This window comes from Calidris pugnax, unplaced genomic scaffold (assembly GCF_001431845.1).
Source record: "Calidris pugnax isolate Ruff unplaced genomic scaffold, ASM143184v1 scaffold20, whole genome shotgun sequence".
NCBI classification, from domain to species: Eukaryota; Metazoa; Chordata; class Aves; order Charadriiformes; family Scolopacidae; genus Calidris; species Calidris pugnax.
The window spans coordinates 16,673,265-16,684,726 of record NW_015094510.1 but is presented as its reverse complement, the minus strand read 5'-3'; the positions used below and the strand labels follow the sequence as shown (position 1 = coordinate 16,684,726).

The 11,462-nt window shown below is 45.1% G+C and overlaps 1 protein-coding gene across 1 annotated transcript; it reads left to right on the top strand.

The window, feature by feature from the left end:
* The first annotated feature begins 289 nt into the window (after window positions 1-289).
* On the top strand, window positions 290-8,936 carry DLEU7 (deleted in lymphocytic leukemia, 7). Its single transcript, XM_014965739.1, has 2 exons — window positions 290-751; window positions 8,730-8,936. Exons 1-2 carry the CDS (start codon window positions 290-292, stop codon window positions 8,934-8,936), a joined length of 669 nt encoding a protein of 222 aa, XP_014821225.1.
* The last annotated feature ends 2,526 nt before the right edge of the window (window positions 8,937-11,462 follow it).

Here is an 11,462-nt window from a genome sequence, read left to right as displayed (position 1 = left end):
GAACAGGCCAGCCTTGGCAAGCCCGCTCCCAGCAGGGACCAGGGGAGGATTTACACCACCTCCTGCAAAAGCCTCTGCACCCACCCGCCCGTCCCTCCCTTGGACCCGCAGGTTCCAACCTGCTGAAGCCAGCCTGGCGGGGCTGGAGAGGATGGTGAGGCGGGCGGCCACCCACCGCGGGGCCAGAGATAAGAGGGAAGAGGGAGGGAAAGGGCCAAGCAGGGTTTAAAAACCTTCCCTTCCCGCTCCAGACTCTGGGTCTGGAGCGGGAAGGGAGGTGGGAAAGGTGATGGCTGGTCCGGCCGCTCTGCTTGTGTCCATCAGGCACCAAGCAGGGGCTCTCCACACCCTCCGGGCTGCTGCAGCCCCCCATCCTCCCCGCAGCCCCCTGCAGCCTTCCCACACCCAAACCTTCAGCACCAGCAGGTCTGGCCCAGCTTGGCACAGCCCAGGAGAGGATCCAGAGGTGTCCGAGCCTGGTGAGGCTCAGAAGCTGCAGGAAGAGAGAAAAGCCCTATGGAAAAGCCCTGAGGAAGGAGAAGAAAGTGGAGACCTGTCTCCTCTCAACCCAGATGAGCCCAAGCCAGAGAGGTTGGCCCAGCCAGGGCTGGTGAGGCGTGAGACGCTTCGAGAGATGGCTCTGCGCAGCAAGGTGTCCCGACTAGCAGAAGCGACTTCCCGGCTTGTACAAGTAGAACAGACTCTCCTGCTCCCTCTCCTACAGCAGCATCCTCTTGCTCTCCACCCAAAAGTAAGTAAGAAAGAGACAGGAGTACACCTATTTTGGGCTTTTGGCAGAAGAGCAGTGGAGCGCACCCATAATTGAATGTGCTGGGTCTTGCCATGTGGACTGGAAGAGTTTCATTTACATTAATTTTCATCGAAGTAATTTAAGCCTACAGCCTGCAAAACAGAAAGCTATTGACAGTTCAGTGTAGTTGCATCACAGGGATTCAGGGAATAAAAACACTTTTTGGCAGAATGAAATCTTACTGACATGCTGAGCTGCATGGAAAGATTATTTAGAGCTTTTCAGAAGCCAGCTTTATATGTCTAAATTTCTATAAATGCACATAAAGTCTTAAACTATAAAGCTATTCTCTGGTTCTAAAAGAGCCAAAAAACAACACAAGATGCAGAGATGACCAGTAGCCTGTGAGTGAAACATGACCAATCTGCAGAGCCTATGGCTGTTCCAGATGGACACACTATGTATCCAGTGTAGGAGACCCAATGAAAATATATCAGAAAAAACCCTCAATTTTCTAATAAATATGATGGCCATGCGTATTTCCTCAGGAAGAAGTTTAAGAAAAAGCCTAAGTATGGGCTTACAATTCATGGGTTTAGTTTTTGAATCCAATATGTCTCATATGTCTTGTTTCAAGTCAGTTTATGTTGTCATTGCCCAAAAGGTCTTTACCTTATGATGAGTCTTGGGTGTAAAATGTAGAACAAGATGGCAGCTCTTATCCATTTTTTAACACCAAAAGTGCCTGCCACAGAAGCCCCATTAGTAGTAGACACCAATTGCTGAGCTAAAGCGAGAATCTGCTCTTCTGTGTCAACCTTCCCAGCACAGACCAACACAATGTGGGAAGCTGGGGGATACTGAAGCAGCAAAGATGTAACCACTTAAAGTCCCATCTGGCGGACAAATATTTGTGAACAAAATTTTGCTATGACTTCTGGTTTCTCAGTATCTTGGTGATGAATTTGAGGTATTGCAAGATACTTCTTTCATGTGTGCTAGATCAATGTACTGAGTCCAGCTGGCTTTGTGATCGTCCACAGTTTGTTAAAAATCAAGTCCAAGCTATCTCAAATCAAGATACAACTCACCCATAAACTGAATCACCTAGAATCAGAAGTGACCTTTGAGCATTTGGGTCCAAATATTTTCACTCTCCAGGAATATCCATCTAAGAGTCCACTAGGAATAAATGCACCCAGAGATGGAAGGGGCAATACTGGAAGCTATGCATAACATAAAAAAGTGTGTTAAAAATCAAATGAAAGTGTTAGACGTTATCCTTCAAAAATGAGAGTACAGTGACTGGTTGCACTTCTGCAATACCAGTTTTCCAGTAAGACTTCTTCATTGCTCATAATTTAAAATAAACAAGGCTAATGACATTGGTTTTTTGTACAAACAAATGCTAGCTTGATGAAATACAGCCACCTCAATGAAGGTTTTATTTTCTTCCTCTTCTTTCCCAGAACTACTTTAATATCTACTTGTATGAGGGCATGTGCTTAGATACCACTGGGAATACAGTTCACTTTGGATTCTGATTTTCCTATTCTACTTGAAGCTAAGTTAGGTTCTTTTTTCACTGAAAACCTATTATCATGGCCCATTGAGCTCTGGGACTTTCTCCCCTTCCCTTCTACAATGAGGTTACATAAATTCTGCTCTACGTTTCCTCAGACCCTTCGTCACGGGTAACCGAGCCCTTTAATTGCGAGTAGTTTCACTGCTGCAGATTTGATTTTGAAGTAAATTGGATTCCAAGGGATCCATTTATATTATAACCCGTTCATAAATTCAGATGAACAAGCCCTTAAAAATAAGCTCTAAGCCAACAAGTTGGCCAAAGTCCCTTCAAAATGTCAGCCCTCAGTAGCATGCTCTTCCACTCACTGTTTTTGAAGGAAAGCTTTGGGTTTATGTCTTAGAGACACTCATTCTAGCAGTCAGTATTTGATACTTCTCATGTATTGGTATGGCAATGTCTCTTTCAATTCCTTCTTGTCAATCCCGACTTTCCCATTTTCCATTTGTTTTGGGGTTATTTCTTGTTTTCTTTTTACTGGTTCGCGGTATCGGTGTTAGTTTGTCAGATGAACTGGTTCAAAAATTCACTCTATAAAATGGTCCCAAACCAGATAGACATAAGCTTGAAGGAAAAATAGCTTCGAAGAACAGGAAGGACAACACGGAAATAGCCCGTCCCCTGTAGGTACTGGGAACAACTCTTTCAGCAACTAAAAGGTGGGTGTTAATTTCTGATGAAAAGTGACACCCTGGCAAGAATTTGGAGCAAATCCTTTGCTAGCAACAGCAAGCGCTTTGTTACTGATTTTGCCTGCAGAAAGGGTCTGTGTGAAGATGGGGATGGGTGAGGGGCTTCTTTCCCACCCCAGTCCCAGGACCCAGGCGACCACATCGCCCCGCTGCCCGACAACCGGCTGTTTACTGGCACCGCGCTCACAAGCAAACTCCTCGCCCCTTCTGCCTACACAAGGATGCCCTGTAATAATGTCTGCTTTTTCTCTCTCCCCTAATTACACACTGCCAAGGCGAGGAGCACAGCTCCTTTTTTTTTTTTTTTTTTAACAGAGATTCTGTATTTTAAGCAACAACGCGAGCGCGTTTGAAAAGGAAAAATACAAGGTATAAAAAGCTTTCCCGAAATAGCAGCGTGCGGCTTGCCCTGGCTGTGCTCAGGTGCAGCTTTGCCTTACTCTGGCTTTTTGATAACATCCTGTCTCCTGCGCCGAAGTTACCGCGGGGTCGGGAGGACGGTACTAAATCAGAAATGTGTAGCGGATTGGACTGGGCCAATCTCGGCGGCAGCCAGCGGGGAATGGAATATAAATCACGCTAAGAAGTTAAAATAGCCATCCCATTTGCAAAACAGTCACGCTATTTTCTTTAAGGGGGAAAAGAAAACAGTGTCCTTAAAAGGTGCCAGACTGGCAGGGCGGGATAATAAAAAAACTTCTGACTGTGCAAGTTTCTCCTGCCCCTGTGCTACGGTGCCGCTGCCCTGCCCGGTGCAGAGGAAGAAGGTGGAGGAGGCAGGCTCCTCACCGAAAGGAGCAGCATCAGCAGACCTGCACATCCACCTCTGGTCCCCTTGCTCTGGATCTCCCTTTGGGGTGAAACAGTGCAGTTGCTGTGAAATCAGCCCAGTGACACTTAATTTGTACCGAGAGCAAATCACAGCAAGCGATGGCACGAAGGCAGCCCTGCCGGGCTCCCCGCAGGCAGGCAGGGGGATGGTGCATCGCTTCTGCCCACAGCAGTGCCGGCCACGGGCTTTGTTTTCCTGCTCTATTGGGACCCATCCCTGGGGAACAAAACAGAAACCACAAGCTCATTGCAGGCCAAACAACAGCACAGCGCTGGGGCATCGCTGGCTTTGGCCACAGGTGAGCCGAAGACCTGGAGATGCCTGGCTCCTCAGGAGAAGAGCAGCGAGGGCTGGTGCAGTCAGGCATCTCTGCTGGTTGCTCAGTGCAGCATAAACCCAGGGCTGTTCACCCAGGGGATTTGCACGTTTTGGGGGAGGAATATGGAACGGGTGGCTGCTGCGAGATGACATTCCTAATGGTAGTTAATAAGCTTGTTTTCCGGTCGCTGATTTCCAGATACAAATCGGAGATCAGTTCTCAGTACCAAAGTGACTCGTTCTTCCTTACGCGAGCGATGTGAAGACTGATTCATAAATAATGGCTTAGGGGTGACGGAAACGAGATAAATTGCTTTCATTAGAATTCGCATAAAACAGCAGCAGAGTCCCTGCTTGCCACCACGGATTGAACAAATGTGCCAGCATGCACGTTTTTCATTTTGCAGCCACTGATATTATGAAGTTGTTCCTGGACGTAATAGCTTTGGATGTACATTTTTTAAAGTAATTAATATGAAGAGTGATCCTGGAAAGAATTGCCTCACCCTCCATAAAGTTATTTGCAAGCTGTACGCATCCATACTCGTTTGCGTGGATGTTTTTTTAAATACTGACAAATGGACAATTTGAAGTTCTTCAAGTGAGGAATTGCCTCCAAGATCTTTCTGGAAGCTCAGAGGAAATATGCTTAGGCGTTCCCATTTTATTAATATGATAGTGCTGCACTCCACATGCATCTGCACCTGCTGTGTTAGAAAGAGGCTTTGCAGCAGCAAACCACAGAATGAACTACACTAGGGGCTTGGAGGATTATTTTTTTTTCCGCAGGAATAGTAACTTTGCAAGAAATTATTAACAGCTCCACCATTCACAGTGGTCTATGTCTTAGGAGATATCTTCCCAAAGCAACTGTTTTAGGAAACAGCAGGTGAGAGATGGATACAGACTTGAGGTGGGGCTTATCTGCCCCACGGAGGTTTCCCAAAGACTGAGCTGCTCGCGCTGTGTTCCCTTTAGGGTCATCAGAGAGAAAGAGGCACTCCAGATTCAGTTCATCCTATAAGAGCCATCTAGATGGGTCAGATAAACTCTTCCTATTTCTCCCCACTGACCACATGCAAAACCTCTGGGAAAAAAAATCTGGCTTAGGCTTTCATGCACCCAAGGAATGCCACAGGAATAACTTTCTAAAATGACCATTTTATTCCTCCAGTAGTTGAGCTATCCTAAGAATTTTTACTGGAAAAATATAAAATAGGTCAGTAGGGGTGGAGGCACTGAATTACCAGGAACGGACATTAGGAGCTCTGGCACTCCAGCCTCGACTCCCAGATTTTGGCCCGCCGATCAGGGAGAACATCCAGCACCTGGACCAGGGCACCACCACTGCCACTCTGCCTTCAGTGGAAATTTTGTCTACCAGGGCACATGGAGATTAAGAAAAAATGTTGAGGGTTGGCAGCAGCCCGGGGTCTAAAATTTGAGCATGCTGAAGAAACAGGCAGCTGTCTGTAACAGCCAGCTGTAGGAATCTGTTTGATGGGTCAGGCTGGCATCTCTGAGTGAAATAAAAGATGGAAGAAAGCAGTTTGTTTCTCTAAGGGAGCCTTTATAAAAGTGGCCTCTCCATAAATGCAAAGCAACTTGGTGAATAGTATCAATTTTATGTTAAGGTTCAAAAATAAAAGCTGGGCCATCAGAAACATCCTGAAACTTCAGACTACCACTGAGTGACAACTGCATGAAACAGACCCAGAGCAGTGGAAAATTTTAAGCCATAAATTAGAGAACCTTGAAACTAGTAGGCCATGCTTTTTATTCTGGGGGAGGTTCTTTATTAACTCATCTGTCTAAACATATGGATCTTGACAAATGAAAGCTGCAGGGAGGGTCTGCTCCTGTCCCGCAACTGAAAACACTTAAAATCAAATCTCTGCAAATATTCCTGTTACCTTCTCTTAAATGGCCAAGTACCGCAGGAGCTGTTGCTCTCTATCAGTTCAGCTCACAAGGGCCCTATTTCCTGAAGTTGAAACGGAAAGAATTTTTAGTCTGAAACTTTTTCTTTTCCTTCAGTAAGTAACTGCCCACTTTTACTGAAAGGAGAGAGATAAGTCAAGTTTTTATTCTCTGTCATGTATCCTAAAGCTCCCATGTGTTGGACACCTGCAAAAGCTAGCAAAGTTAGCTTGTTTACTTAGTGCAATTTATTTGACCTTTTAATATATTTGAGTAAGGATTTTATACCTAAGGCAACTTTACAGAACAGATTTGAAAGGTGACCTTCAAAGGAAACATCAAAATCTTTCTGAAAAAGGAAACTTTGGAAATATATGTGAAAAAGGCTGCTTTTCAGCTAACCTCCTGACTCAGGACTCCCTGGCTTTTCAGCACAAGGGTGTACCAGAGCAGTGAGTTCACCTTGCCCACAGGAGACCCACAACCACTATCATACAATACCTAAGGGCCCAAGAATGGTGTTGGGTGGTTAGTTTTGGTATTTCCATAACAAACGCCTTCTGTTTGCTGGCTGGGGCAGTCATTCAGCACCATTTTGATGTTAACCCACATTTTGATCCTTCAACTGTAAATCCTTTTTGCTGTTACCATTATGAAGCTGGGATTGTCTAGGCGAAATGGAGTTTCTAAAACTGGTTTCTTTGTTGTTTTTAATAACAAAGGTAAAACCCACAATAAGTCTGAACCTTCATGCTTTTAAGAATAATATTAAAAGTCAATTTCCTCTCGGCTAAAAGCACAGGCTGCTACTAACTGAAAGAGTAAATACATTAAGTGAAGGAGGTAAGAGGTGCCAAAATCTGGTGTGTACCATGTGTGACAGGAGAAGGTTGCCCCTTCCCCTACAGTTTGTCCTGGAGCATTCATTGCATGTGGGACCTCATTCCTAGACATCAGGAAAAAATTCTTTAGTGTGAGGGTGGTGATGCACTGGAACAGGTTGCCCAGAGAAGTCCTGGATGCCCCATCCCTGGAGGTGTTCAAGGCCAAGCTAATGAAGCTTTGAGCAACCTGGTCTAGCGGGAGGTGTCCCTGCCGATGGCAGGGAGGTTGGAACTTCATGATATTTAAGGTCCGTTCCAACCCGAATCATTCTATGATTCTATGATTCTTTCTATGAAGCCATAGGCTGTGACTGAGACCACATTTGCACATAAAGTTTAGGCTGACAGATGCCGATCCTGCTGCCAGAAGAGGTCTTGTCCTCTTCCCCTCCAAAAGCTCATTCCCAGCACTGAGATGCTCCTCCCTTTGTGCTGACACAGCGCTTTCCTGGAAGAAACCAGTGTGGGGAACCATTGCAAGTCAAAGCTCTGCTTCTACCATCTGCTCCTACCCCTCTTTCAGGGAGGGGAAGGAGCAAAAGAGGGTAGAGAGGAATGTTTTCTTTTAGTAGTTGTGTAAACAGGCATAGTAGATGTGCACCCCTTTACAATGCCAGCAATGCTATGCTGGCCCAGCTCAACCATAGAATCATAGAATCAACTGGGTTGGAAAGGACCTTCAAGATCATCTAGTCCAACCATCAACCTAACTCTGACAAAAAAAAAACATCATGAAACCATGTCCCCCAGCACCATGTCAACCCATCTTTTGAACACCTCCAGTGATGGTGCCTCAACCACTTCCCTGGGCAGCCCATTCCAATGCTTGATAACTCTTTCAGTGTAAAAATTTTTCCTAGTGTCAAACCTGAACCTCCTCTAGCAACACTTGAGGCCGGTTCCTCTAGTCCTGTTGCCTGTGACTTGGGAGAAGAGACTGACCCTCGACTCTCTACAACCTCAATGGCAGGCAGAAGGTTGCTTCTGCCATAGGCAAGGTCCTACAGCCAGCAGCGCTACATGTCCTTAGAGTAAAACTGGCTCCATCAGGCTATTTTACAAACACAGCAGGCAGGGGTTTCCATGAGCTGCAACAAACGATGTTGGTTGGACTGAATTAAGGAATGCATTTGCCCCCCGCAGAGCATTTCACTAGCACGGGCAGGTGTTAGAGCAGCACTTCTCATGCTGCTGGCCATGCCACACCTGCGGGACTGGGAAGTCTTCATCATTTGTTGTGGTGTGCAACCGGCAGAGCTGTCGAGGCCACCTGCCTCACTTCTGATCCCAGTCACGTCACAGATAAGAGACACTATATGGAAGTGATGCTTCAGCGAGGGTTGCTGTCACAAAGTCCCCTTGGGGGCCATTGGGAGCTCTCCAGAGACACCTGGATATAACATTTCCCTGAGGTCCTACCCTTGCCTGTCAGGGTAGGGGGTGTTGAATTGCTTGCGGACAGCTACGAAAGGTCTGTCTGGTAGAAACAGAATTTAAAAAAAATTGCTGATGCCTGGGGAAGAAAGTGCTCCCTAAAAGTGAGTGGATGAAACTGTTACCAAAGGCTTCCTGCCAAGACAGCTTGCAGCAGTGTTTAATGGTTACACTACATGTACCTCACAACTGAAAGTGTTTTACACTAAATTAGAGATGACCATTCATAATTAAGAAGTTTCTGCTTAGAAAATCATGCCCAGAAAACTCAGAATTATTTTCAACTCCTTTTTGCTTTTGCTTTTGCTTTTAGGATAGCATTGAGTTTAGAAACATCTGTAGTCATATGGCTTTACAAAGAGAGGGACAACAATTTGAGAGAGACTTACATGAAGCCCACGAGTGCTTGAAGACCATCATAGAGAAACTCTTATGTTCATTGGCAGTTTCCCCCTCAGATTCTTATATCCCAGTCCAATCTGCTCTGAGACAAATCCTGCGAGATCTCATGGCAATGTGAAACTGCAGGCTGCTTGGCCAAGGAACGAGCAAGGTCCATGAGCTGTAATGATCCTATAAAAATAAGAGATAACTTGAAAGATGAATCCTGGAGAATTTACTGTAGCAAGAGTTCCTGCTGACTTTACATCAGTGAAGACTTCCCAATGGAGATGCTGTTCCTGCAAAGTACTGAATAGCCTTCTCATATCAAACTCGTAGCAAAGCCATGTTAATGAGGGCTGGGAACATCTCCAGAAGGTTGCTCTGGAAGAACAGAAATTCATTCTTAAATAATAAGGCCTCAACATGAATACAGAAAGGTGGAGGTTGAGAAGACAGCTATCAGAAATCTCTCTATTTTCATCACAGCTCAGGAAAATGTGTTTTCAAGTAATTCTTTGTGGGATGGACACTTGAGAGAGGCAGAGAAAATACAGTGCTTAACTATGGACTCTTTCATGAGAAGGTATATGGCCTGATTATGCTGCAAATAAAGACAGCCTGCTAAATCTTTACTGCATTTTACCATACTAAGCCAACAAACCACTGGAAAGGTGAAGGTGCAGTATCTTCTGTTGAGAAAAGAAAAAAAAAATAAAAGAAAAATATGTGTGACCAGTGGGATCAATCACTTTAAAGCAATAAAAGGTCTTGGTAGATGATCCAGTGGAGGTGAATGGAAAGCAAAGCAAAAGAGGCATTAACACAGTGAAGCAAAGGTATTTATAAACTGAGGTGAAACATTTGTGAAGATTGCTTTGCAGAGCTTTCTCAGCCCCTGTGACTGTGCAGCAGACAGCATAAAACTCCACTCTCCTACTGCCAAATCAGGAGGGTTTATGAAGTCACTTACTTCTGTCAAACAGCTGCAGCTGTAATGCTGAGAAGAGGCATTCCACCCCTCTTTTTGCAATAAGATTTAATGTCTGTGTGATCGCTGAGCAGGAATAACGGCTTGTAAAACTTTTTTTATTTTATTTTTTTCAAAGGAATAAATTAAGCTCCTTTTAACTGTGATTTGGGCAATAGGTGAGGGAATCTTGTGGACTATGAGATAGAAAAGTATCTCTTTCCATTGGCTGGAGGAGCGAATTTCCACATGTGATTTTTTTTCTTTTTTTTTTTTTAATGTGTGATCGTGAACATCATCAGCTGAATACTTTCCGAGTGTGGTTCCATACTCTGATTGATTTGCCATATTTTATGTTCACACTTTAAATGTTACACTGGTGTCATTCTCACAGCTATAATTAAGGTTACCTCAAAACACTTATTCACTGGTTCCCAGTGTGAATGCAGACAACTGAACTGGATTGAAATTTTGCCCGGGATGTTTCAGCTTAGAATTCATTTAGAAATAAGAAGAAAAAACATGAAGCCAGCACCAGATATCTCCTCTTTTTTTTCTTTTAAGTGTGACTCCCTCCCTCATGGGAAGAGGGAAAAGGGCTCCATTGGGAGCAGAACACAGTGGTGTTTGCCGAAATGTTGTGATCTCCAGGGCAACACTGAGCATAACGGCAGGCAGCAAACAAACAGAAGGGATGCACACAAAGGTGTTATACCCAGCCCTACACACATTAGTCAGTGTGTATTTACTGTTGTTGGCACCACCCTTCCTAGAGGAGGGACAGCGGCCTGAAGAAGTCCTGGGAAATGAGTCTTTTGGCTATTTTTCTAATGTTACTTGGAGGGTGGCAGAGCACTAGAACAGTCTGCCCAGGAGAGGTTGTGGAGTCTCCATCTCTGGAGATATTCAAAGCAGACCTGGTTGAGTTCCTGTCTAACCTGCTCCAGGTGAACCTGCTTTGGCAAGGGAGTTGGACTAGATGATCTCTGAAGGTCCCTTCCAACCCCTCTCATTCTGGGATTCTGTGTGATTCTCTTATCCCCTCAGAGCAGAGGTACATGGGGGTGGAAACCTTAGTGAAGGCAGCTACAGCCCTGAGGTCCCCCTGCTTTGCAGAGCACAAAGTGGTGCCATTCCCCTCACTTCAGTGTGACAGCCACCCACTGGAGCCCAGACCCCTCTCATCCTGACTGTGAGGGGCTGTTTCTTTATTTGCCACCATTTAGGCAGGTCACTCTCTACAATTGTTTCTACTAGTTGACTCAATCTGTTCTCGTACGCAAGCACCTTATTCCAGGGTCTGTGTTCCAGTTCCTTCAGCAGGGCGTTAGCCCTGAGCACAAATGTTTTATCTCCAGTTTCATCAAAAAGTCATTTAAAAGAAAAGGACTCTCTATACCCTGCACTTGGATCCAACTCAGCGCACTGAAATCCTGGTCTGAAGATCAATAGCAAGATCCCGCTGACTTCACCAGGGCCAGAATCTGAGCTATGGTCTCCGGGTCAAAGCTCACATCATCAGCCTCGTTAACAGGTTTGGCATCAGGAAGGCTCCGGAAAAAAAAAAAAAAACCAACAACCTAACAGGCTGATTTCAACTCTCTTTGCCCAGTCACATGCATGTGTGCACAAAATTCATGACCAAGTACAGAGGAACGAAAGCATTTGGCAGGTAATTTTCTATTCAAGCTTCTA

Bases quoted from the DNA above. Each gene is read 5' to 3' on its own strand.
- DLEU7 (XM_014965739.1), top strand. From the start codon at position 290: ATGGCTGGTCCGGCCGCTCTGCTTGTGTCCATCAGGCACCAAGCAGGG. The intron at 752-8,729 runs GTAAGTAAGAAA...TTTTGCTTTTAG, and splicing joins CTCTTGCTCTCCACCCAAAA to GATAGCATTGAGTTTAGAAA.